The 26,846-nt window shown below is 41.5% G+C and overlaps 4 protein-coding genes across 4 annotated transcripts in view; 1 reads left to right on the top strand and 3 right to left on the bottom strand.

Moving 5' to 3' along the window:
- Positions 1-1,012: 1,012 nt before the first annotated feature.
- On the bottom strand, positions 1,013-6,034 carry pdrg1 (p53 and DNA-damage regulated 1). The gene is made up of 5 exons (XM_084927410.1): positions 5,889-6,034; positions 5,323-5,398; positions 5,092-5,166; positions 4,919-4,999; positions 1,013-1,956 (listed from the first exon to the last, which is right to left on the bottom strand). The coding sequence occupies exons 1-5, from the start codon at positions 5,970-5,972 to the stop codon at positions 1,874-1,876; spliced, it is 399 nt and encodes a 132-aa protein (XP_084783536.1). The 5' UTR covers positions 5,973-6,034; the 3' UTR covers positions 1,013-1,873.
- Positions 6,035-8,064: 2,030 nt separating this feature from the next.
- fam217bb (family with sequence similarity 217 member Bb) lies at positions 8,065-10,801 on the bottom strand. Its single transcript, XM_084927409.1, has 4 exons — positions 10,548-10,801; positions 10,206-10,290; positions 9,796-9,863; positions 8,065-9,715 (listed from the first exon to the last, which is right to left on the bottom strand). The coding sequence occupies exons 1-4, from the start codon at positions 10,658-10,660 to the stop codon at positions 8,404-8,406; spliced, it is 1,578 nt and encodes a 525-aa protein (XP_084783535.1). The 5' UTR covers positions 10,661-10,801; the 3' UTR covers positions 8,065-8,403.
- Positions 10,802-12,124: 1,323 nt separating this feature from the next.
- Positions 12,125-18,273, top strand: LOC146386393 (uncharacterized). The gene is made up of 2 exons (XM_084927407.1): positions 12,125-12,394; positions 13,713-18,273. The coding sequence occupies exons 1-2, from the start codon at positions 12,190-12,192 to the stop codon at positions 14,651-14,653; spliced, it is 1,146 nt and encodes a 381-aa protein (XP_084783533.1). The 5' UTR covers positions 12,125-12,189; the 3' UTR covers positions 14,654-18,273.
- Positions 18,274-18,275: 2 nt separating this feature from the next.
- aldh1l1 (aldehyde dehydrogenase 1 family, member L1) overlaps positions 18,276-26,846 on the bottom strand; it is a 28,543-nt gene continuing 19,972 nt past the window's right edge. Inside the window, exons 8-23 of the mRNA XM_084927406.1 lie at positions 26,379-26,504; positions 26,196-26,287; positions 25,346-25,493; positions 25,141-25,260; positions 24,590-24,717; positions 24,181-24,331; positions 23,998-24,068; positions 23,516-23,621; positions 23,352-23,439; positions 23,173-23,266; positions 22,982-23,081; positions 22,783-22,881; positions 22,119-22,284; positions 21,924-22,029; positions 21,601-21,800; positions 18,276-18,713 (exon numbers count right to left, since the gene is read on the bottom strand). Coding sequence (XP_084783532.1) covers positions 18,658-18,713; positions 21,601-21,800; positions 21,924-22,029; positions 22,119-22,284; positions 22,783-22,881; positions 22,982-23,081; positions 23,173-23,266; positions 23,352-23,439; positions 23,516-23,621; positions 23,998-24,068; positions 24,181-24,331; positions 24,590-24,717; positions 25,141-25,260; positions 25,346-25,493; positions 26,196-26,287; positions 26,379-26,504 — 1,851 coding nt within the window. The 3' untranslated portion in view covers positions 18,276-18,657. The remainder of the gene's footprint in view (positions 18,714-21,600; positions 21,801-21,923; positions 22,030-22,118; positions 22,285-22,782; positions 22,882-22,981; positions 23,082-23,172; positions 23,267-23,351; positions 23,440-23,515; positions 23,622-23,997; positions 24,069-24,180; positions 24,332-24,589; positions 24,718-25,140; positions 25,261-25,345; positions 25,494-26,195; positions 26,288-26,378; positions 26,505-26,846) is intronic.

The raw sequence follows: 26,846 nt of genomic DNA, 5'->3' as shown, positions 1-26,846 counted from the left end.
AAAACTAAACAGCAGTGACGTTCGTAGGGTTACTGAAGTTGGTCTAGCTGGTAATGATGTGCTACATGATCACTAGCGTCACAACTATGTTAGCATATGTTAGCATAACAGAAACACAGTGAAGCTGGAGGATGAACACTAACGTTTTTCCGCTTGATAAAAGTTAACGTGAGGGTTCCCGATGGTTATAGACAAATGCAATCACATGGCAGGAAGCTGTAAACGGGCCAAACTTCAGTCAGGAGAACAACTGAGACGATCCATCCACAATACGAGGTTAGTCATTAATGTACTGTTGCACGGGCTGGGCTGTAGTTACATTATAAGGTTTTAAAAACTGAGCTTTAAAATGATTAGCTGTAATAAAAACCGAGAGAGGCCGACAGTGACAACCTTAACAAAAGCAGAGTCGTTATGGCCCAGAAGCAGGTTTCATCACGTCATCACTTAAAGACCGGATACAGTACTCAAATTTATAGTAATTTCTGTATTTCCTTTAAAAAAAACTGACTTGTTACCCCCTTATTTTAATGTGCCTAGTATTTTAAGGTAGATATAATTACACTGTAATTTCAAATGCCCTTTTGTCCCAGGCTGTATTATGAACTATTACCCCCCAAAAAAGAAACTGCTAAATGCTTCTCGATGTGTCAACATGAGCCTATTGCTCTGAATTTGTTATTCCATTAAGCTGTTGACTTCGACCACAATCATTTAAACTAAACTACCCTGAAAATGCATAAGAAAGAGATCTTCATAAGTCCAGTGTGAATAAGGAGATGAATTCTAACAAGATAGACATTATGGATCCACGGCCTCCTCAGGACCCGAGACCTGAGCTAAGATTTCAGATCTGGTGCTTTCTGCTTGTGTTTAGACATTAAGTGTTATAGTGAAGTGGACTTGGGAAGACCCAGATGAAATCCTTTCATTGTTTATGATAGCAAGTGAATTCTTAATTATTATTAATAAATACTGAATTATTTATGCAATAAGGGGAATAACACAAAGCCTGGGTGTATGTTACCAGCTTTTATTAGCTCGAGGGATGGATTATATACATCACAGCCAAATACTGTATATAAAAGTTGTCTGTGGTAACATCAACTACTAGTTCTCAAATGCTTGTTGCGACTCCTCGAACTGAGCGATCAACTTGCCGATCAAACAATAAAGGGTAAACTGTTCTCTTCACTCAATTTACAAAAAAATCATGTTATAATTGAAAAGAAAAAGGTTAAAACTAAAAATTGAAACCATAAATTTATCTGGAAAGTGTTAACCGAGGTCACAGATAAAAACTTCAATACAACTGAAATTCTCTTTTCAATCAGTGAGGTTAGCTCTTACTAGCCATTAGACAGAATGGGAGTTGTATTGGTTTCCACATTAGCTACTCCCATCTTTAAAATCCGATCAGTTGTCATGTCGATAATGGTTTGGCATTTTTTGTTTCTACGTGCAGCTTTATACTAACAGGCAGGCCTGGTTTGGTTCCAGGTAGTAAACTCAGAAGATCTTTTGAGTGTTTGCACCTGTTTTTGAACTGTAAAGCTCTCTGCAGAAAGAAAAACCTTTAAAGAAGTAATTGGGAAGACCATGTATTCCTTCCATTCTTTAATATGGTTGTATAAAATATACTTTAGTAAGATAAAGTTCTAACCACACCAACGAATTTCCTCTTTTCCCAGGCTGAGCTGACATTCGAGCCATCATTCAACCTGATCCTCCTACTGTAATTTGTGTGTGTGTCTTAACAAATGTGTAATTGAAGCTCTGGCACATTGTGCTCCCATCTGAACAACTGAGTGCTGCAGTCAACATGTCAGCATGTGGCATTTGTCCCCAGATGCAGTGATTTGTTGAATTCCAGTCATCTCTTTAAAAGGCTGTTAATAGCTCTGATTTCATCAGTGGACAGAGGAGAAAGACTGTAGCCTCTCAGCTCAGGTTTTCCTGCAACAGTAAGACACAAAAAAAGGTTAAGAGATCATATAAGACTGACTTAAAATAAATGTAGTCGTAGGAACAGAACAATAGAGATCACTGTGACTGAGGACTTTTCCCAATAATAATATGAAGGACTTCCCACAGGAATAATGACTGAGTCATAAGGCCTCCCTGCTTATTCCTCCTAATCTAAAGGTATCTGACTGAAGGCAGATTGGACTCAGTTTCCTCTCCTGCTTCCAACAACAGAACCACTGGGAGAAATTCTGCGAGTTTAATGATGTAAAGCAATGAAACCTCCATCAGATAACACTGCACTTCCTGTACAAATAAGTTACTGGAGACCAGACAAGACATTTTTGCTATGGAGGCTGCAGGAATATTCCAGATGTCATGGAATTATTTTTTTTTACAGACAGCAGACTCCACATAAAACACTTAAAAATGTCATTATATATTCAGACTTTCCACACATCCTTCTATCTACTACACTGACTTATGGCTGCTTCAAACCTATGACTTTAACCCAAATCTGAGCCATTTAGATGTTTGACAGCAGTGAAAAACCTAAATGTCATTCTGTTGATGGATTTTCCTAAAATACATTAGTAGCTATTTATACAGGGAGTGCAGAATTATTAGGCAAGTTGTATTTTTGAGGAATAATTTTATTATTGAACAACAACCATGTTCTCAATGAACCCAAAAAACTCATTAATATCAAAGCTGAATGTTTTTGGAAGTAGTTTTTAGTTTGTTTTTAGTTTTAGCTATTTTAGGGGGATATCTGTGTGTGCAGGTGACTATTACTGTGCATAATTATTAGGCAACTCAACAAAAAACAAATATATACCCATTTCAATTACTTATTTTTACCAGTGAAACCAATATAACATCTCCACATTCACAAATATACATTTCTGACATTCAAAGACAAAACAAAAACAAATCAGCGACCAATATAGCCACCTTTCTTTGCAAGGACACTCAAAAGCCTGCCATCCATGGATTCTGTCAGTGTTTTGATCTGTTCACCATCAACATTGCGTGCAGCAGCAACCACAGCCTCCCAGACACTGTTCAGAGAGGTGTACTGTTTTCCCTCCTTGTAAATCTCACATTTGATGATGGACCACAGGTTCTCAATGGGGTTCAGATCAGGTGAACAAGGAGGCCATGTCATTAGTTTTTCTTCTTTTATACCCTTTCTTGCCAGCCACGCTGTGGAGTACTTGGACGCGTGTGATGGAGCATTGTCCTGCATGAAAATCATGTTTTTCTTGAAGGATGCAGACTTCTTCCTGTACCACTGCTTGAAGAAGGTGTCTTCCAGAAACTGGCAGTAGGACTGGGAGTTGAGCTTGACTCCATCCTCGACCCGAAAAGGCCCCACAAGCTCATCTTTGATGATACCAGCCCAAACCAGTACTCCACCTCCACCTTGCTGGCGTCTGAGTCGGACTGGAGCTCTCTGCCCTTTACCAATCCAGCCACGGGCCCATCCATCTGGCCCATCAAGACTCACTCTCATTTCATCAGTCCATAAAACCTTAGAAAAATCAGTCTTGAGATATTTCTTGGCCCAGTCTTGACGTTTCAGCTTGTGTGTCTTGTTCAGTGGTGGTCGTCTTTCAGCCTTTCTTACCTTGGCCATGTCTCTGAGTATTGCACACCTTGTGCTTTTGGGCACTCCAGTGATGTTGCAGCTCTGAAATATGGCCAAACTGGTGGCAAGTGGCATCTTGGCGGCTGCACACTTGACTTTTCTCAGTTCATGGGCAGTTATTTTGCGCCTTGGTTTTTCCACACGCTTCTTGCGACCCTGTTGACTATTTTGAATGAAACGCTTGATTGTTCAATGATCACGCTTCAGAAGCTTTGCAATTTTGAGACTGCTGCATCCCTCTGCAAGATATCTCACTATTTTTGACTTTTCTGAGCCTGTCAAGTCCTTCTTTTGACCCATTTTGCCAAAGGAAAGGACGTTGCCTAATAATTATGCACACCTGATATAGGGTGTTGATGTCATTAGACCACACCCCTTCTCATTACAGAGATGCACATCACCTAATATGCTTAATTGGTAGTAGGCTTTCAAGCCTATACAGCTTGGAGTAAGACAACATGCATGAAGAGGATGATGTGGACAAAATACTCATTTGCCTAATAATTCTGCACTCCCTGTACTTCCAAAAACAATCTGTAGTTCAAAATCTGGTGTAGACGCTCATTATGAAGATATTCTGGACCAGACCAGACTAGGTATGAAAATATGACCAGTATGTAAGGATTAAATGCAGCTCAGTGTCTCTGTGTTCAGAAGATCTCTTGTGAAAGATCCCAAACATACTGCACACCTTCCAAAACCGTTTGGCATTTTATGAGGCTGTGATCCAGGGACCCTCATAAATCTAATTTATCGATTGAACTTTATCGTGTGCAATGTTTGGTTCTTTCCCAATCGCAGTTTGTGATCAAATCTATCTTTCAAATAGACTTTCTGGATTGTTTCCTCCTGGGTACTGACTAGTAAGAGCTTCTGAGGCCTCTATTTTTCTATACAACCAGAATGAAAGTGATTTTCTTCATATATTCTTCACATTTAACTAATAATACTCGTGAGTTTGGTGGGTTTATTGGGGGAGGGGTTACCAGGATGTCCTTCAAGGTGCAAATTAAACAAACTAATACTGCTTTCCTTTATGTGTGGAATATTATTAAAATTAGAAACATCTGGTCAGAGTGTCAGAGTCAAATGTTTAGACTGAGACATTTTACTGTTTCATGAAAGATATTAGCTCATTTTGAAGTTGATGGCAGCAACACATCACAAAAAAATGAGATGGGGCAACAAAAGGCTGGAAATCTAAGTGGTACTAAAAAGAAATAACTGGATGAACATTTTGCAACTAAACAGTTTAACTGTTAACAAGTATTATGTATTATAGTAAGAGCATAGCTTACTTACCTTGCATCTCATTGAGACGATTCACTTTTGCTTTCAGCCCTTTGCGAAGATCATTTATCTCTTTGTCCAGCTGCTCCTGGTCTAGACACCACAACAAAGATCAAAAGAGTTTAGGGTGATGTGTTCTTAATAAAATTGCACATGTAAGAGTCAATGACTTAGAAATGTTTTACCTTTCTGAATCATCTCTCTTGTCTTGGATTTGGGGAATTTGATAAACATGCTTCCCAAGCAAACCTTGACTTTCTCTGCAAATGTGAGCAGTGTTTTATATCATTCATTGCATAAACACACATAGAATAAACTTTACACCTGGCTTTCCTATCACTGTGAGGTTTTGTGTTTTTAACAGCTTCTCTTGTTTGACTCTTTTAGTGGCACAGCTGCTGGGAGAGGCTGCTCACCTGAATCTGCCACATCATGTTTCAGGGCATTGAGTGCCTCCCTGTTCCTGTTTCTCTTTGTGTCCAGGTCCACAATCTAGAAGAACAACAGACGGCATTAGTTAGCAACATATTACAGTATGTAACACACACACACAATTGGATAAAACAATGAGAGCACCAGTGAATGTACTTCTATTTTGCTTTGATATGGAATTCAAATTATAACACAAATACAAAATACAAAGAATACAAAATCTTTCATTGTAAATAGCAGCTTCATAATTTGACTAAAAAGCTGTATCTGTGAAAAATGTCCACAACTTTTTATATTATATAGTATTTTATATTATTAAAGTCTCCCTCTCTCTCACTCTCTCTCTCTCACACACTCTCTCTCACACACACACACACACACACACACACACATACATATATATATATATATATTACAAAAAATGTGTTTTTCTCTCATCCATGAGCTGACAACTTAGCTAGCTAGCTTAGCAGCTAACGTCACTGGCTACGTTAGCATACCTCTGTAACGATCCTCCCGTGTGAACGTCCTCAGCTCAGTATTTACTTACCTGCTGTTTAGTGGTGAGAACATCTTCAGCTGCCTCTTCGACTTCTGTCAAGTACTCCAAAACACGCTGGGACACCTCGTCCATGGTTGCAGTGCCGCTTCCAAAATATGTCCGGTGTGAAACAACAGCTGAACACTACAAGGACCGCTCGGAAACTGGCCGCAAATGTTTCTGTCATTTCCAGCCGTTTCACGAGAACGTTTCTACATTTCAGTTGAAAGACGTGGCTCGTTCTGCAGCACATCTCATGTGTAGAAATGTTATGTGGAAGAGTTGATTTCAGTAACTGTACTTGTGCAATGCGAGAAATGATTTGATTTGATGATGATTTCGCCTCTTTGTACTTCTTTACCTGCTTGGTAAAATCATCTCACGCGTATACTCTCTAAAGCTGCAGGGGGACCGATAAACAGCAATATTTAAACACTAAATTTAGAGACACTTTTGAGTACATTTCTCTGTCTGTTGGTCAGTTTTGGAGCCACAGCTGTAGACTCTGGGCTTCGCATTTGTATTTTTTTCTCTCAGTAAGTAGATAAGTTGCCTCACAGGATACAGCAGAACTATATACCACTATTATCATTGTTATTCTGCTGCAGAATAACTTGAACTGTACGAAACACAAAAATCTCCCCGTGCATAAACGCAGACTAGAGAGGGAGAGGGGATTCACTGCATTTCAAACAGAGGGACAAAGAGCTCGTATCTGTATTAATAACTTTGAGGAGATTTAATATGTGGTCACCTCAGACTGTGCATAACAGACAGACATAGTCTTTGGCTTGATTCAAGCCGTGTGCACACTGGAATTGATTCGCTCATCTCGCATCACTTTGAGGCTGACAGCTGGTTGCTTCCAGTCATTCCAGGCTCTCTTCCATATTTATTGCCAGGTCATATGTCAGCCAGTGTCATTCTTAACTCTTACTCACTTGAAAGTTGTGAAGAGTTTGCCATGAGTCCTATCCAGTTCAGTTCTAAGTAACCACTCATGAAACAAAGTTTGAGAGACCTGAGATAACTTTTTTCAACCTCAAGGCCAACGAAACTAGCAAGAGACTGACCTTTCTTCCTTTTTTTTCTTAATCCACAGCGACTGTCTCAGTGGAAAAAGTTGTTTTTAAGTCTAAGTTTTTTAAGTATTTCAGCTCACCTTATTTTTAACCATCATCACATCTTAGGGAACACTTTGGAAATGTGCCTTCCTCATCAGGCACAAATATCTCTTTCATCAGTCAGACTTTCCTCTGCTCTCTTCCTTTTTAGTGTTGCAGGCTCTTACTGTTTTCTCCACTTCACCTTGAGGTACATGTGTTTCCTCATATGGGGAAATGTAGAAGTATGCAGACTGCAGCAGCAAGCCAAGCATGTTGATTTAGATTGATTCAAATTGATGGTAAGAACAAAAATGATTTGTGCACGTTACCTTTTGTGCAAGGTAATAACGTTTAACATCCATACAACTGTAAGCCTTTCCACATCCAGAGGAAGTTAGCTCCATCTTTTCTGTACAGTCTATAGGCGTTACCGATTCCGTGTTGCACCAAAAGTGACTCATCTTCAAAATATCTGCTTCTGTTCCCACGTTATGGCCAGACTTGTGTTTTTTCATTTGATGTTTAATGATCTGAACAGACGTTTGTGTCACTTTCTTTCATAGGCGTTATTCAATCTGATCAGTTTATCCTTTAGTCTGATCCAGATTAGAAGAAATCCCTGTCATGATCTGACTGAGTGGCTGGTGTTTTGTGGGCGGAGCCTTGGTTCCTCACCTGTTCTGCTCACCTGCCATCCAGTCAGCGAGGCAATACTTAAGGCCAGCGCAATCATGCACTCTCCGCGATTTTATCAGCTACCTCATGGAGGTAACCCAGCCTCGCTGCTTTGTAACTTTATGTCTGTTCTGTACTTACCTTGATTTAACTGTTTTCAGTTTCTCCACCACAACACTGCTTAAGTGACCTGCGGCTCAATTCTCACTACATCGCCACCTTCCTCTCGGAAACTAAACTTTTCTCCGCTCTCACCCTCCTGTCCTCCTGCCCGCCCTCACCCTCAGTTTCCTGGAAACATAAGGTTGGACCATCTCTCGATCACACACCTCTTGTACCCCACGCTCACCACCTACAAGTAAGCCTGCGAGTCCAGTATTCACCTTTTCTCCCCGCTCAGCATCATACACCATCTTCACAAGACTGTTTGGTATTCTTTAATAACTTTTGGTGATGTTTGCTGCTTCATTCAAAAGACTAATAAACCTGAATTGCTGAAAATCATATCATATGATCACATACAGTACACGATGCTATCTGGGTTCTTTTAAATAAAGCACAAACTTATCAAACTTGGATATCCAGCGGCTCTCTTCCATATCTGTGTAAACATCCCCCACAGCACAGAGAAATAATATCACATTAACAAATGAACAGTATTGCTGACTGTACATTCATAATAAAACTTTAAGGTGATGACAGTATGTAACATTCAGATTACACATTCATCACTGCACCTGCTGTTATGTGACAAACTCCACCTGTTTGGGCCTGCTTGGCCTCTGTATAGGAGAATATTTGGATCCTGGTAAATTGTCTATTATTGCAGTGACAGCATCAGGTTTTATTTCCTGTTCTTTGAGGTTAGCCGCTCTCCTCCTCTCAGCTCCTCCTTTTCTACACTCAGAGCCGCTCCGTTTTTTCTCCCATCCGTTCTGTTTCCTGTCTCCTCCACCTCTCCTCTGCTCTGAGCCGCTCCTCCTCCGAAACCCACCCATCCTGTAGTCCCACACATCCCCCTTCCAGGCAACCTCATTACAGTCGCTGGCAGTGTGTTGAAGGCTGGTGGCGGCACCTTGGACAGGGTTGCGGATGTTTCCTGATGCCTGCATTCTCCTCAGGTGGCTGTTGGTCCGCACAGGGCTGCTGAACCTTTGGGCTTGTGAGCCCCTCTCTGAGGAGTGCACCCGGCTCTCGCTGTAGCTCCTTTTCGGGAGTATTTTGGGCTCTAGCGGCCTGGACTGACGGTTGTGGCTGTAAGTCGAGCAACAGCATGGTGCACTACAGCGGGAGCAGCGGATCCGGCAGAGAGTGCAGGCGCAGCCGGAGAGGAGGGCGGAGTGACTAGCCAGGGAGGAGAGGAAAGTGAGGGGGAAGGCACGCTGACACTGGAGGATGCACTTGGGAGAGCTGAGACGTGATGTGGCGGCAGCAGGGGACCTGTGACAGCTGGATATCACTTCTGATACTGCCGACTTCCCGCTCTCCTCCTGGACGGTCTGGATCTGACGCCACTCCAGCTGCAGCAGCTTCTCCAGATACCTTTCCAAAGGGCCCACAGGCCTGGGCCGGGGGGTACCTCGGCCTTCCATGTTGTAGAAAACAGCCAGCTGACTCAGGCTCCACGAATTAAAAGGTGGAGGGAGGAAGTCTGGGAAGTCAAAACCTCCATGGCCCTGCAAATTGGATCTGTGGCTGCGAGAGGAGCAGTCCTCGGCCTCGATGACCTCTGGCCTGAGCTCGAGCCGAGGAGGAACGCGACTGCAGGCTGACACAGGAAGTCTCTCTGACTCAGACAAGTCGGTGTCGCTGTCATCTTCTCCATGGCGACTCAGGCGTCTGACCTCCAGTTCTGGCGAGTGTCTTTCCAGCTGCTCAGTGCTGCAACCACACATGCAGTGGTAAGAGACGGCTGCTGTGTGTCTGCCCTCTCTGCTCCCCGCATGCTTGTGCTGTCTGTGGCTGGAGCGCTTAGTGACCGGCAGCACCTTTGGCTCCATCCTGCCCTCTGTGGGGGACACTGGAAGAGCCTTTGACTCTGAGGATCTGTGAGCGCTGCAAGGCAAAGCAAAGCTATTATCTCAGCACTGAGACAGCAGCGAACAACACAAACTTTGCACAAACTGCGACCTCACCTGTGTTGAGAAGTATTGCGTTTAGCTGAGGAGTTGTTAGACTTGTGCTTTCTTCTTTGTTGCAGCCTCTGCAATTACAGACACATTATGTTCAACTTATCACTTAAACATGGTCATGGTAATGTTATTACCATGGTAATAAATTGAGACTTGTTGACATTTTGCCTGATATAAATAGTACACTATTGTGCCACAGAAATGTGTCATTATGTGGAATAAAGGAAAAAATAGCGAGATGTAAACAACACTCACTGCAAACGTGTAGGTGTTACTTTAACAGCAGCTCTGTATCTTGTATGAAAGCAGTCATTATTTAATGTACCATCATATAAAACAGAACTGGAACACCAGCTAATTTGACTGATCTTGTGTGTGATACAGTGATCCGATCCGAGCCCGTTCACACTCACTTTCTCGCTGTTATTTTCCTGACTTGGGAACGCGTGCTGCGGCGGTGTGGGCTTCCTCTGAGACTGCCGCCTTCCCATTATGTTACTTGAGAGAAATAAACAAATCTTCCGAGTTAAATGTGACCGATGAAACACATGAAATGTAGAAACAGCAGCACAGGGCAGACATGGCGCTCTTCTTTGTTCACACACGTACACAGTGAGCATTTACACATCAAAGTGCAGTCACACACCACCGACAACCAGTGTCTGTGCCGCCACCGAGGACACGGCAACAAACAGCAACCATGTCTTCATCCGTTACCACCGTGTAACCCCAATAATAAGCATATCTGGCGGTACCTGCCCACATTAGGCCCGGCGATGCTCCACAGATCCTTCTTCCATTTCCTCTCCCTGCTGGAAACCCTCTCGGCACACCGCTGTGCCACTTGCTCCTGCAGAATGGTGCCCATCCCAGCTTCCAGCGGGCACCAATGAAATGGGCGAGTGAGCTGTTCACGCGAAACACGGTGCTGTGATCATAATGAGTAGTGGGCTGAAATGAACCAAACACAACTGTTTAGGTATGGATCCCTGTGTGCGATTCACCTGCCGCCCAGCAGAGGGCAGTGGGGCTCACAAACGCACGCACGGTTAATGTGCAGAGTGGTTCATACATGTACCGGCAGCTTAAATGCCTCCGTGTATTTAAAATAAAGTAAATGTAGCGAGCTGATGGACAGCTTTACCAGTCCGACCCACTCGACATGAAATGTGCTCTACATTACCTGGAATTGGATTTGACACCTTTGGTTTATACTGAGGACAATCAGTTCAATGATTCACAAGAGAGAAGACCCAATGCACACACCAGAGGGCTAAACAATAAATAATACACATCAATAGATGTATAGGGGGATGTGCAGGAACCTGGATCAGAGCATTTGACTGTTTCTTCTGTGACTTCCTTGAAAACTTAGTGTATGAAGGTACAAAAAAAATAAAATGTGCTGAACTAAATGTAAAATATACTCAGTTCATACCAGATACCTGCTATCCGGTTACTGAGTTTATATTAGACAGTTTATCCAAGAGAATAAATTAAATGTATGTAACGCACACAGAGGTTCTAGGTCTGACCAACCGTCTCGGCCGTGGGAAAAAGATGACAACCAATAAAATTCTAAAAGATAATTTATTAGTACAATGATCAAAAATTGGAAGGATAACACAGTTCAGTTTCCCACTTGCAAAAGAGATTAAAAAAAATAATAATAATATAAGGTCAGAGACAGCGATGCCTCAAGTCAGTTGGACTTTACGTGTCAAACACTTTAACAGGGATCAGCAGTTGTCCCCCAAGTCTCACCACCCTGTAAGTAGAAGGCCAGTAATCACTCCAGCCTCAGCAACCCAACTCTCCCTTTAGACTGCAGCATATGGTAGGCCCAGGCCTGTACAGAGACAAAATGTCACATCTTCATTATACAATTCACAGAGCAGCAAACTATCCATCATAAACACATTTAAATCAAGTCATCTTGATGACACACCTGCACAGAGAGACAACATCACAGCAGTGTTTGTAGTGTGGACTATAAGTAGACTAGAGTATCAGTGAAATCAAATACGCCTGCCTTCAATTAATCCAACCCCATCACAGCAAATGTGACACACAAAACCACCAGTGCAACTTCCCACAACAAACATGGAGGTGACATTAGTCCACCATGTTACATGTATTTTAGTAAATACTAAAAAATATATATTTAGCTCAGATACTTAGTTGGTATCGACTATTTTCCTTGTGGAATTGTTTAGTATTTACTGTATATTTATTCATTGTTTTGCAAGTATTGCCGGGACCAAAATAAAGCTTTTAACAACTAAACAGAAGAGGGCAGCAGCTCCCCACAGCGGCTACTGCGGCTGCCGCTGTCTACGAGAGGAGAAGAAGACTTCGCTTCTTCGCAGGGACCAGCGCGTCTTCTTGTCCTCCAAAATGTCCAAGTTACAGCAGCTCAGACTCTTCGTGAATGAGCGTCTGACAGCAGCAGCGGAGGAAATCTTCGGCGCCGTGGAGAGAACCATATTAGAGTTTCACACTGACAAAGCTTTTGTGTCCCAGTCAGAAGATGTGAAGCCCAACGAGCTGCTAACGCTAGCCGAGGCTCTGAAAGCGGAGGAGGAGGAGGTGTTCCCGGCAGGTTGGTCTATTATCACCATGCAGATAAGCAGGCTGCTGTCAGCCATCAGACCCGTTTTAATGTGCGTGTAGCCTGGGACTACAGTCAGCATAGACTGCAGTCACAGAGCTGACCCCCGGATTTTCTTAAGGCGGACGAACCATCTAAGAAACAGCGTTTTTCCCATGCAGCGGTTAAATGGACCGTTTTAGGTTCAGAAGAGTAGAGAGTGACCCAAATACATATTTAGGCGTTCATGGTGTTCTCTATTAATTAAACCTAATTTGCATATCAAATTTCATAAAGGCTGTAATGTAAACATTTTTTAATTTAGACAATTATCTATATATTTATTTAAGCATATATGACTCTGTATTAGGGGCTTTACAGAAAATGAATAATGTGAAGAAGTTAAAATAAATAACTTAGTTCCTATAAGGTTTGGTTAGATTTCTTTTTTGAGGGGACATTACATCATAGATTGGCCTTCTTGTTTTCAGTGGTGATGGACAGTTTGACATATGAGCTCAGCGAGGAGTCTCTCTGGACGTTGATGTTCACAGGTGGAGGTGTGCTTTGGAGAGGAAAGGAGTAAGAGTCAACAGAAGCAACACCGTGTGTAAAAGAGAATGAGATGAGTGGAAAAGTGAAGGTGGATAAGTTTAAATATGTGGGTCAACTATACAAAACAACAGAGTTCACAAGGGAGGTGAAGAAGAGAGTGCAGGCAGGGTGGAGTCTGTGGAGATGGGTTAAAGGGTCTGATTTGTGATTGAAGGACAGCAGCAATAGAGAAAGAGAAGGCTTGTAAAGATGGCAGCGGGACCTGTTATAAGATATGTTTGGAAAAATGTTTACGTACCAGGGAAATGATAAAAATAATACTTAGCAGGTCTTAAAATTGGATAAATGTGACTTCAGATGAACAAAAAGACTTGACATATTACAGATGTGTGTGGAGATTCTTGGTAGTCTGAAAGAGCTAGAAAGGCTTTAAATCTGCAGCCATTTACAGTTAAAACACGTACTGTTGTAAAGAGTGGACTCTTTCTAACACGTGATTGTTCTGCTACCTACCAGCTTCATGTGTTACTGGTAGGTAGCATAACAACAGCAGTCACTCCAGACATGTTCGCAAGTGTATGGGACACGTTGGACTATGATATGGACATATGCTGTGCATCCTAAGCACTTGTCAACATTGCAAGTTTTGTAAGTAAAATGATATATTTAGCCATGAATTAAAACATTTACCACAAGCTTCCATGTGTATCACTTTAAACAGTAAGCCTTTTGTAAATGTTTGTCAGTGTCATATCTTTCCCTGTCATGTCTGCAGGCTCCCAACAGGTGAGTGTATCCGAAGCAGACGTCTCCACACAGACAACATATGCTCAGGCCAGTCAGCTGTTGGTGAAGCAGGACACACTGAGAGCAGACTTTCTGGTAAATCAGGAACACTGGCCGAGAGGAGACAAAGGCCAGCTGCAGGATCTGTTACACTGTGAAGCTGTGGCTTGTTTCAAATCTGAACAGAGCGCAGGGTCCCCCTCCTCATGCTTTCAGAGCCAAAGTGTGGCAAGCACACAGGGAGTAGTGCTTTTCCCCCATGCCTCAACAGAGTCTAGAAAAATTAAGCAGGAAGCAGATGGATGTGGAGGATCGGATTTCTGCCAGCCCATCTCCTCAGATAGTGGGGCTGAAAATGATGCCTGTGATAATGAAAGGATGGAGAGCAGAGCATCCAATTCAAAGACAGTGCAGCCAAAAACAAAGGCAAAGCAAAAGCAGAAGCAGAAGAGTTCCAGCTTAAGCACTAAGAAAAGGACAAGTCCTTTCTGTTGTAAGCTCTGTGGAGAATCTTTCTGCCACAGGAATTCATTGATGATTCACCTGAAAACACACGGAGACTGTGCGCTGCAGCACATAGAAACACACAAGGAGGACAATCTGTGTCACGTCTGTGGCAAAACATTCACCACAAAGACCCATTTAAAAAGGCACATGCTGATCCACACGGGTCAGAAGCCTCACTGCTGCAAGGAGTGCGGCAGGAGATTTGCACGAGGCGAGTGTTTGAGAGTGCACATGAGGATCCACACAGTGGAGAGGCCGTACACATGTGGAGTGTGTGAGAAAGGATTCAGACAGAGAAGTAATCTAATTACTCACATGAGAAAGCATACGGGAGAGAAACCTTACCGCTGTGGCATCTGCTCAAGACCATTTGCATACAAGAAGGACATGCTGAGACACACGCAGATCCACACAAAGACGTGAAAAACTCAGTCCACCGTGATAAGCTTTGGTCTAGTACTTCTGAGTTTAACTTGTTTGCTATTATGAATTTTTTTTCCTTTTGGTTAAGTGTGAAAAAAGAGATGGTGAAAGTGTGTTTATTAATAGAGCAAAGTGCATTTTCAAAATGCTTGTTGTAGATTGCAAGGGCTAGGCAGTTAATCCCATTTTAACCTCCTTTACTACTACGACTTCCAACAGTACTAAAAAAAAAAAAAAAAAAAAAACCCACAAAACTCCACATTTCATAAATATTAAAAATAAGCGAGTCTGCTGCTGCCTGGATGTATTCATACCTGTCTGCATGGTCAGACATCTCAGTTGAGACTGTGGGCCACCAGAAGCTGCCCAGTCTTCTACCAGAGAAAAGTGTCTTTGTCATTTATTTGATTTCCAATTGAATTATATTTTTTTGACAGCTTTGTAGACAGCAGGCCTACAAAGTGTCTCACAAGAGCAACATAATATTACATGTCATGGGTGGGTGTGTGTGTGTGTGTGGGGGGGTCCTGGATGTTTTTAATATAGCTGCATTAATGTGTAGAACCTCTCTAAAATAATTAATAACATCATTTTAGTGTGTTCTGTTTTTAAGGGTATCAACAGGGCCCTGTTCCAGAAAACTGTTTTAGCTAACAGCTCTGAGTTATTTAACCCTGAGTTTCTGTTCCAGAGTCGACTTCAGTTCTGAGTCAGTCACGAGGGTTATTTCCTCACTATAAATCCAAGGGTTTTTCTGTTTTTATACATATGGATATATCTATCCATAGATGTAGATATATATCTTTTCATGGGACAACACTGAAGATATGACACTTTGATACAATGTAGAGTAGTCAGTGTACAGCCTGTACAACAGTGTAAATTTGCTGTCACCTCAAAATAACTCAACATACATCCATTAATGTCTAAACTGCTGGCAACAAAAGTGAGTACACCCCTAAGTGAAAATGTCCAAATTGTGCCCAAAGTGTCAATATTTTGTGTTGCAACCACTGGTCTCATCAGACCACAGGTAATCCATGTCCTTAGTCTGCTTGTCTTCAGCAAACTGTTTGCGGGCTTTCTTGTGCATTATCTTTAGACGAGGCTTCCTTCTGGGACGACAGCCATGTGATGCAGTGTGTGGTGTGTGTCTGAGCACTGACAGGCTGGTCTTTGACGCCTTCTGCAGCAATGCTGGTACTCACTTTTGTTGCCAGTGGTTTAGACGTTAATGGCTGTATGTTGAGTTATTTTGAGGTAAAAGCAAATTCACACTGTTGTACAAGCTGTACACTGACTACTTTACATTGTATCAAAGTGTCATATCTTCAGTGTTGTCCCATGAAATATTTACAGAAATGTGAGGGGTGTACTCAATTTTGTGAGATATATATATTTTATTTTCTTCTCCCCTCCTGCTTCTTAACATAGCCATCGTGATCCACACTGACACAGTGATATTCCTCAGTCCACTGGATTCGAAGTGAGGCTGTGCTTTCTTGGAGAATCTTGGTGTCAGAGCTCCTCTGATGATGGTTTTCTTTCTGTACTCATAAATGTGCTCAATCCCATCCTGAGCATACTCACAGTTGTATTGAACTAACTGGTCAGCTCTTCTGGAATGAGAAGCCCAGAGTTATTGACACTTTATTTCTAAACTCAGATTTTGCTAAACATGCTTCCCGGAATAGGGCTTTGGTTGGGTCTTCCAGAGCCCTATTCCGGGAGCGCGTTAAGGAGAAGCCCCCAAAGTCACGGAAGCGATCGTTTACAGTGTGTGTGAACCCTGCTTCTCGCCTGTAGGTTCTTATGGACTGTAGGAAAGTCTTCAATGTTGCTGTTGGAAGAATTCAAATGTTTTTTGTGTAGCTGAGGATGAGTGCAGTTCTTTGAACTCTGTGTTAGCTCCTACCTCAATGCTTTTTCTCTCAGTATATGAGGTATAAGTGTGTCCAATGATTGACTGAATGGAACATGGGCAATCGCTAAAATGTTTGCATTGTAAACAGCATTTGTTTGAAAAAATGATATCAGTCCAATCCAATCCAATTTTATTTATAAAGCACTTTAAAATACCCAGCACAGGAACAAAGTGCTGTACAGAAAATAAGCATTAATAACATGAAGTAAAGATCTAAGAATCTTCTTAAACCTGAGCCTGTATAAGAACTTGAGCAAAGCTGTCATCTGTCTGTTGTGAATGAGTTACTTCTGTCAGTTTGAAGATCCCTCTCAAAGTACTCTAATCAGTTAAACTTGCAGTTACATTTGACTTATACTGCTATAAAATAAGGACACAAATGCACCTTAATTTGCTGTAGCGTAGATTTCCATATTCTACAGGTTTTCCCACATATAACGTTTAATGTAATAAAAACATTATCATACTTAATTGCATGCTCCCCTTTCACCACAGTTAGTGGCCAGAGTGGGTCCATAGTTTTTGGGGGGCATACACCGTTTTTGTAGTTTTGCTGATATACACAGCTGTTTAAGTCAGAATATGTGATTGAAGTGCAGACGTTTAGCTTTAAAACAAGGGGTTTAACAAAAGTCTTGCATTAACTGTTTAGGAATTACAGCCTTTTATTTTCTTTCTTTCTTTTCTTATTCATTGTCCCCAATTTTTTGAGGCCCAGAAGTAATTAGAGAATTGACAAGTAGTCAGACATTACTAATAAGAAATTCTAGCGTGGCTTTAGTGATACACTTTGGGTCATTATCAGTTTGCACTGTGACACAATCAGTTTTGCAGCATTTGGCTGAATCTGAGCACGGAGTGTAGCCCTGTACACTTCAAAGTGCATCCTATCAGCTACTACTTCTATCAGCAGTCCCATCATCACACAATAGAGAGCTGGTTCTTTTAGCACTTTGTGGTAAACGCTCTGTGTTTTCATTGATCACCTGACAGTGACACACCTACCTCATCAAGAGTGTTCTTAAGTTTGTTAGATGTGAAGTTTCTTAAACCACATCTTTGAACTAAAATTACAATGAAAATCTATGAAATCCAAATTCTACACCTTCAATCAACTTATGATATGTCTTCCTCATTTGTAACAGAGTATCGGGGGAAGTGACCTAACCTGACCTAAGTCAGTCAATTGTCTCATTAGTTTTGCCTCTAAAAATGGGGGACTATGAAAAACACAGGAAATCCATCATTGTTAAATGTCTGTTATTAAATCAAAATCCTATATTGATTGATTTAAAATCCACCATGGTGGTATAAGGAGGAAAAACTACAAAAATTATCTTTTTCTAACAAACGATAGCCCTAATCCCAACCGCCTCTTTCCATAACGCCATCAAAACACCATATTTAAATGTAATTAAATGGTTTAAGATGATGAAGGGATGCTGTTTGAGTGAATGAGATCCTTTAAATAAACATCGAATGATGTATTTTGTTGAAAGAAAGTGTATATGTGCTTTTCAGGCATTAAAATGCATGTAAGATGTTGCTGAATGACATGTTTTCTGTAGACAATCATGTACAGTGCATTAATCAAAATAAATGTAATGTGCCTAAGGTTCCTCAAAATCCAGACGTTACATTTGTTATATTAAAAAAAAAAAAGACTGAACACAGATGAATTACACCAATCTGCAGATGTTGGTTGTGCAGCAGTTTTAATTCGTAACCAATAATTGTTATTGGAAATGTTACGTTGCAAGACTTTTCTGACCTAATGTAAGCCATATTAGAAATTAAAGATGTATTAAAATAAAAACCCTTTTAGTTAAATCACAGTCCACTCACTGAGCTACCAGCTAGCATTCACCATTTGTGTAGATCAGAACAATCCTCATTACAGCGTGGCTCAAGGCTCTGTTACTGATTATTCAACATGTTAGACATACTTATCAGTTAGCATATTAAGGCACGTACACTTTTAATGCCAACATCCTGGTATCGCAGTGTGTTTCTCTAGCAATGTCCACACATGTCTACCTGAGTCTGCCCTCTTACGGTCTTCTTTCTCCTGTGATATCACCTAATACTCAATGGTCACTGCCTTTGTCTTCAGGTATTCGTTGAGAGCTTCTTGTCCTGGTGGAGAGACAAAGATACTGATAGTAAGCACGAGCACCAGTCACCTATTGGTCACCACAGGGTTGAGTGCACTGGCTCAAAGCAGGTACCAGTGAAGACTATGGATGTGAATGATTAGTTAGTACTACTAATGCTTTAGTAGTACTATCTACTGTCTTACTGAGTACTGATTTGTGTCTGTGTGTTACAGACACAGAGTTTGTGGATGTGGCTAGCTAACTAAGCATGGTGGTATCAGCTGATAACATTGCACTCCACCCTACTGTGCTAATATGGTGTCTTTAGTATGTGAAGTTCAAACCCAATGGATGACATCACAATGTCCAGCTTTTATATGTGGTCTATGATGGCAATACAGCATAATGTTGTAACTTTTATGGAACAAATGGGAGAAGATGAAAAAATGGCAGTTTGAATGGAATCAGAAATAACAGCCTCTTTCTAGTACCGTATTTTCGGATTTTAAGGTGCACTGTCGATGAACGGGTCTGTTTTCATACATAAGGCGCATTAAGCAAAACAAAACAGTCAGATAAAACTGAGGTTATTGTACTCGGCCCTAAAAATCTTAGAAATATGGTATCTAAAAAGATTCTTACTCTGGATGGCATTACCTTGGCCTCCAGTAACACTGTGAGGAACCTTGGACATGTCCTTCAACGCACATATTAAACAAATATGTAGGACTGCTTTCTTCCATTTGTGCAATATCTCTAAAATTAGAAATATTGACGCTGAAAAACTAGTTCATGCATTTATTACTTCCAGGCTGGACGACTGTAATTCATTATTATCAGGAAGTCCTAAAAACTCCCTGAAAAGCCTTCAGCTAATCCAAAATGCTGCAGCAAGAGTCCTGACAGGGACTAGAAAGAGAGAGCAGATTTCTCCTGTTTTGGCTTCCCTTCATTGGGCTCCCTGTTAAATCCAGAACTGAATTCAAAATCCTGCTCCTCACATACAAGGTCTTAAATAATCAGGCCCCATCTTATCTTAATGACCTTGTAGTACCATATCACCCTATTAGAGCACTTCGCTCTCGCTCTGCAGGCCTACTTTTTGTTCCTAGAGTATTTAAAAGTAGAATGGGAGGCAGAGCCTTCAGTTTTCAGGCCCCTCTTCTGTGGAACCAGCTTCCAGTTTGGATTCAGGAGACAGACACTATCTCTACTTTTAAGATTCAGCTTCAAACTTTCCTTTTTGCTAAAGCATATAGTTAGGGCTGGACCAGGTGACCCTGAATCCTCCATTAGTTATGCTGCAATAGACGTAGGCTGACGGGGGATTCCCATGATGCATTGAGTTTTTCCTTTTCAGTCACCTTTCTCACTCACTATGTGTTAATAGACCTCTCTGCATTGAATCATACTTGTTATTAATCTCTGTCTCTCTTCCACAGCATGTCTTTATCCTGTCTTCCTTCTCTCACCCCAACTGCAGCAGATGGCCCCGCCCCTCCCTGAGCCTGTTAGCTTAGCACAACAACAACAACAACAAAAAGGCGCTCTCTCACCCAGGAAACACACAGTCGCAGAGAGAGAGAGAGAGAGTGTCGCCCTGTAACCATGGCAACCGTAACGCTGCCGCCTGGAACAACAGAACATAGCTGTCAAACAAAACCCAAACAGTCCTGACCCGCCACATTATGAAACAGGAAAGTACCGCAGTGTAATCCATTTATTTCAACAAAGTAACTGTATTCTAAATACCACCTTTTTAAACGGTAACTGTAACGGAATACAGTTACTCATATTTTGTATTTTAAATACGTAACGGCGGTACATGTATTCCGTTACTCCCCAACACTGATTATAGGCCAGCTAGACCAACTTCAGTAACCCTTCAAAAGTCACTGCTGTTTAGTTTTCTGTCTTCATTTATGTATGAAGTGATAGCAGAGCTGTACGTTTTAATTTTTTCAGAAATCTCTCAGTCAGAACATGCTATATCATGTTTAGGTGGAAACTAGCGAGCTAACTTCCTGCTAACTTCTAACTCTGTTAAATTGAATAAATTCTGTTTTCATGGATGCCTGGATGTTAAACTTAATTGTTACACCTGGTAAAGCAGCAACACTGATAATTTTATCAAAGGTGAAAAATTTTAGTTTTTAACTCTCACTGATGCCGCAGTGTTCGTTTGACTTTGGGACCTGAAGCGGACAGAGTTTGGACCTGGATTACTCCGCCAGGCTCCTGACTATGGTAGCCGTAATGCTCCGATAATGCATCAAGTGGTGCGGCTTCATAGCTTACCAACGTTGTAATAAAACATTTTTTGACAGATTTTTGAGCACCGTGTACCACATAAAATTGGTCCGAGGTCAGTAAGCACAACAAGAATTCATAAATAAGGCGCACCGGATTATAAGGCGCACTGTCGATTTTTGAGAAAATGAAAGGATTTTAAGTGTGCCTTATAGTCTGAAAAATACGGTACTAGACTGCTTCAGATAAAGGTGTGATAAATTCTGGCAAATAAAATCTACACTCACTGTTTAAGTAAATTAGTATTTGTTTATTTAATGGTTTAAATACGGGGTGGCTGTAGTTCAGGAGTTAGGTCATGGTTCAATCTCTGGCTGCTTCAGTCTGCACGCCAAATGTCCTTGGGCAAGATACTAACCCCAAGTTGCTCTCTGATCTGTCCACTGGCGTATGAATGTGTGTGAATGTTAGATAGAAAGCACTTACATGGTAAAAAGTGCTATATAAGAACCAGCCCATTTACCCTACAAACATGACTTTGTCCCCACTGCTGGTGTTGTATGTGAAAATGTTTTGACATAGGTTGAATAGTATATATTTTTTCTTTTTTTTAAAAAATTTGTGTTTCTTGACATGAAAGAATACATCTACACAATAAAAGCAGTAGTTTGCCTTACCCAGGTCTTTACCAAATCCGGACTGCTTGAAGCCTCCGAAGGGCGCAGCGACGTCAGTCTTGTTGTAGGTGTTGACGAAAACTGTGCCGGCATTGAGCCTTTCACTGACATACAGTGCTTTGCTGATGTCCCGTGTGAAAACACCTGATGCCAGGCCATACTCTGTAGCATTGGCCCTCCTCAGGACGTCATCCACTTCACTGAATTCAGGAAGATGGAGGAGGCACACCGGACCAACACAACAGTGAAGAGACAAAAGGTCAGTCTTATGTTGGGTATATGAAGCAAGCTGTCATTTGAGCAATCATTCAATTTTAACTAACCCGCTCTTAAACTTGGAGATGATCATAACAGGGCCGAAAGACTCCTCTTTAGCAATGTACATGTGGTCCTGCACATCAGTAAACACTGTGGGTTCAAAGAAGAAACCTGGAGGGAAAACAAACATCCAACGGCATCTGTTATATCAGAGTTAGTCCATCCTAACCAGTTCTGTTTAGAAACTTCTGCTGCCTTACCTGGTCGTTGTACCTGTCTGCCACCACAGACCAGGGTGGCTCCCTCCTTGACGCCAGTCTGACAATATTCCACCAGTTTGTCCAGGTGGGCCTTGTGGTTCTGAGGTCCATGGTCTGTTGAGCGGTCCAGTGGATCACCAATCTTCATCTTTTTGACTTCCTCAACCTAAGATAAGAGAGATCCAAGTGGTCTTTAAAGAAGTAAGAACTAATTACTCACATGAGACAACATACGAGAGAGAAACCTTACCGCTGCAGCTCAATTTGCATACTAGAAGGACATGCTGAGACACACGCAGATCCACACAAAGGCGTGTAACTGCTCAACCTGCTCAGTGTGCTCATTTCTAAGACTTAGAGCATGTGTTTCAGTTTCATTACTACCACCGACAGTGCGTTACTGGCCTTGCTCTTTCAACACATGTGAAAAAAGTTTGAGATTATTTGACTGAAAACAGTAACTAGCTGATAAAGTCAAGTGAAAGACATATAGTTTGGTGAGAAACACCTCAGCACAATAGCAAAATAGTCAGCGAGCCATCAGCCTATTACGTCTGAAGGTGAGAGACTGATTTTTAAGGTGGAATGAAAACACAACATGACATTTTCACTGTAAAAAAGGGAAAAAAAAGTCAAAGTAAAGTTTACTGCGTGTTACACCTACCACTTTTTGTACAAACAGGTCATGAATGGAGTCTTCCACAAACAGTCTGCCAGCAGCGATGCAGTTCTCTCCCTTGTTAAAGAACACTGAGCTCATGCCCTGTAACATACAGACAACAACATAGTGGATGCACAACTTTTTACTCTGTTTTGTAAAAAAAAACAAAAACCCACAAAAACCTGCCATAAGATAAACACACCATGCGCACGGCCTTGTCCATCTCGCAGTCACTGAAGATGATAAGTGGTGATTTTCCTCCAAGCTCCAGAGAGACTTTCTTTACATTGCTGACTGCACAGCTTCAAATATATAAGAAAACAGACACGCAACTGTGAGCGATACTATAAGACTTTGTTAAACACCTTGTGTAAGGTTTACGTTACCTCTCACCTCTTCATGATGTGTTTACCAATCTCTGTGGAACCTGTGAAGCCAAGTTTCCGGACGTCGGGATGGTCGGAGAGACGCTGACCCACCAGGGCACCTAGAATAAAGAACAAGATGCATAGCAACTCACGGAGCTTCATTAGGTGACCTCAGCTTCATGTAATGAATGTTTATGCTCCAACCTGATCCAGGCAGAATGTTAATCACTCCTTTAGGCAGTCCCGCTCTTGCTGCCAGTTCAGCAAACTTCAATGCTGTCAGTGGGGTGACCTGAAAACAAACAACAACATGAATGACCCTGTGGTTTTAGCTTTTGTGGGTAGCATGTGTGACATGGGAGTCTGACCTGTGCAGGTTTGAGGACCACTGTGTTTCCAGCTGCCAGGCAGGCTGCTGTCTTCCAGGCCAGCATCATTAGAGGGTAGTTCCAAGGAATCACAATGGCACAAACTCTGAGGACAGATAGAGAGCATTTGAAATACTTATCACACCCATTTTATAACATTTTGATTGAAATCCACCTGATTGAAGATTTTCTGTCAAGCACATATATAGTTTGTTCTTTACAAATATCCCTTAAACTACTAATGTGGTTCATAAAAAGCAGTAGTTTGTTCGGCTTTTGAACCAAAGGCATGTTAGCTTTAATGTAAATGTACAGTGCTGTGAAAAAGCATTTGACTGAAATGCTTTGTTAGTTTTACATCAGATGCAACAGGGTGCAAACCCTTCAAAAGGTCCACAGAATATTTTCCTAAATGTAATTATTTTGCAGGTTCCACTGCAATGCTGTGTAGGGTATGACACTTTTCAAAAATCTATTCTCACCCCATTGGTTCCTTCTTGGTAAACGTCAGGTTACGATTGGGCCTGGCCTGGTTGATGGGGATGGTGCTGCCCTGTAAAAGAACAACATCATGTTGTTTGCATGTATTTACACATCTGTAACAGATGTATCAGACTGTCAACTGACAACGTGACAGGTCCAGGCTTTTAAGCCAGCTGTCTTACTTGGATCTTGTCACACCAGCCAGCAAAATAGCGGAAAGTCTGGATGGACATGCCCACGTGGGTCTTGAGGGCCAGAGTGTACACAGCTCCAGAGTCAATGGCTTCGATAGTGGCCAGCTCCTCCTGGTGCTCCTCCATCAGGTCAGCCAGCCTGGAGGTGCGTTAACAGCGAAGACATATTATGAAACACAACTTAGATAACAACTTTTCTTCACTAATACTATCAAAGACAAACAAACCTACTGAAGGCATTTACTCCCTTATGAACAAAGATATTAAAGCGGTTCATTCTATGGAGATGCTCACTTTACCGTAAAGAGAAATGGGCCATAAAGCTAAGAAAAAAAATATGGATGAAGTTTTTTGACACTCCAGGGTCATATATCAGGTTTTGTGTTTGTGCACTGACCTGTAGATGAGTCTTCCTCTGTCCCTTGGGTTCATCTTGCCCCACTCTCCCTCTTCAAAGGCCTCTTTAGCTGCAGCCACTGCCCTGTCCACATCACTGATCTGGGCCAGAGACACATCGCAGATGGCCTGCAGGACACACACAGGACAGACAAGGAAATTAAAGATGGCAAACCTCAGTTATGAAGACATGGCCTCCAATCCTGATGAGATCACCTTCAGCAGTGGAAAGAGAACTTCCCTTTTTTGTAGTTTTTTCCCCTAAACCTTGTTAAAATAAGCTTTAAACAGACTGTAGCACTATTTTTGGCCATCATCATTTGTTGGTCACTAAAGACAGGGGATTTTAATATTTGTAACCCGAAAAAGAATCAACAGCTTCAGCTTCCATCATCAGTTGAGAAAATAAATGGTTGCTTTTCATTATAGATCCCTGCCAGTGTATGACGCAGGACACAAAGTTATTACATTACAGAGAAGACATTACTCGGTATAATAAAATATTATATAGGACATAAATTTTGCATTTTTTGTAATTTCTTTTTCTCTCACCGTGCCGTCAGTGGGGTTGATGGTTTTGTAGGTCTTTCCTCCCTCTGCATCAACAAACTCTCCGTTGATGAATAACTGATGAGGCATCTTTATTGTCATGTTGTTTATGTTCTTCTCCACCTGAGCAGGTAAATGATACACATTAACACACGGCTGTTTCCTCTCCACGTATCCATAACTAACAAAGGGAATTTCAAACACTTACATAGTCGACTACCAACTCCTCTTCATCGTCCTCCCCTCTGAGCTTCCTCACACACATTTGGATGAAATCCTGAAAGGTTGTATTCATGTAGACATCCTCGTTCTGCAGCTGGCAACTGCTGGCTCGAAGTTTCACCTCCTCCACCAGCCTGAAGACAGAGAAGAGGCAAGATGGAAGATGGGGGATAGAAAAGATATGGGGGACAAGAAAAAGAAGAGAAGATTAGGTGAAATAGTGGTATAAGAAGGAATGCTTAGATTAAAGCACTGATATCAGGTTGTAAAATACTCTTTAAGAAGAAAATGACCTAAACTAAAAACTTACTTAAATAAACCTACACATATAAACCTGCACACATATACATAATATTATTGGATTGTAGCTATCTGAGGTGGATTTATGCATTTAGCCAGGCTTTCTTTGCATTTGCTGGCTTGACAATACCTAAAGCCTCAGTTGTAGATAACGGGTACCACATACTAGACATCGAGCAAAATCCAATGAAATTTGGTGGAGAGGTAGAGCACAAGCGCAGAAAGAATGAGTTACATGTTGATGGAAATTGGTTAAAAAGTATTTTGGACATTAATGAATATGCACAGGCAACCCGCTCAGTACCTGGTTTCACTGAGCCCAAACAAAACTGAAACTTAAAGCTGCTGCTTGTTTGTTACATAATTCTGTCATTGTTTAATAACTTTAATGTATTAAGATTTGTTCTACACCATAACGAAATAAAAACACTAATTACAAATTGGTAAGGCCAAAGTTTTGACTGGAACTGTATGTTACATAAGTGATGAACAATAAAAAGAAAATTGACATGGTTTTGTATTTTTTTCTGTATCACCTGACCACATCCATGGAAGCAGCACCAGATTTGAAAAAATCTGTGGAGTCTTCAATCTGGCTCACATTACTCAGGATACTCTGCCACACTGCCTGGAAGACATGATGTTAAAAGTCAGCACAAAGACAAAATCTAAACTGTCAGCTTAACATTTTCTTGAATCAGTGGGAGAGGAGGGCCTACCCTCATCTGTACAGCGAAGGTTTTCTCCTCCTCAGTGAGCTCCACAGCAGCACTGCTCCCAGAGCGAAAGTACTGCGCTGCAGCAATCATCTTTCCATCCTCAAACTGCAGATTCTTCACCAGCAGCTGCAGAGAAACACAAAATGCGACACCACCTGTTTTAATCAATGCTGTACTTTAATAACACTTCAATGTCTCCATTGAGGTCAACAGAATACGTTGAATGGACCACAATTTTAATCAGAATTATGATTTAAACATTTTATTCAATTCTTCTTGTATATCAGGATCCATTAGATTGGATGGGAAGTTTCCATGAAGCACCACCATCACCATGCTGAAGTGACTCAAACCTCTGCAAGCAGTTTAGTGAAGAAGAGGAATATTTGGCTAGCTTACCAACTTTGCGTATTGTTATAGCTCTTAAAATCATCATACAGGCACAGGTAAAGTTTATGTATAAAATAA

Source organism: Perissodus microlepis, chromosome 5, assembly GCF_051167445.1.
Source record: "Perissodus microlepis isolate ML-2025 ecotype Zambia chromosome 5, ASM5116744v1, whole genome shotgun sequence".
Lineage (NCBI taxonomy): Eukaryota > Metazoa > Chordata > Actinopteri > Cichliformes > Cichlidae > Perissodus > Perissodus microlepis.
The sequence above is the reverse complement of the archived record's forward strand: the minus strand, read 5'-3'. Positions and strand labels throughout refer to the sequence as shown.

Coding starts and splice junctions, on each gene's coding strand:
- pdrg1 (XM_084927410.1), bottom strand. CDS start 5,972: ATGGACGAGGTGTCCCAGCGTGTTTTGGAGTACTTGACAGAAGTCGAA. Junction 5,399..5,888: donor TTCTCACCACTAAACAGCAG/GTAAGTAAATAC, acceptor TTGTTCTTCTAG/ATTGTGGACCTGGACACAAA. Junction 5,000..5,091: donor AAGAGAGATGATTCAGAAAG/GTAAAACATTTC, acceptor TGTGGTGTCTAG/ACCAGGAGCAGCTGGACAAA.
- fam217bb (XM_084927409.1), bottom strand. CDS start 10,660: ATGGGCACCATTCTGCAGGAGCAAGTGGCACAGCGGTGTGCCGAGAGG. Junction 9,864..10,205: donor AGGAAAATAACAGCGAGAAA/GTGAGTGTGAAC, acceptor CTGTAATTGCAG/AGGCTGCAACAAAGAAGAAA. Junction 9,716..9,795: donor CGCAATACTTCTCAACACAG/GTGAGGTCGCAG, acceptor TTTGCCTTGCAG/CGCTCACAGATCCTCAGAGT.
- LOC146386393 (XM_084927407.1), top strand. CDS start 12,190: ATGTCCAAGTTACAGCAGCTCAGACTCTTCGTGAATGAGCGTCTGACA. Junction 12,395..13,712: donor GGAGGAGGTGTTCCCGGCAG/GTTGGTCTATTA, acceptor TCATGTCTGCAG/GCTCCCAACAGGTGAGTGTA.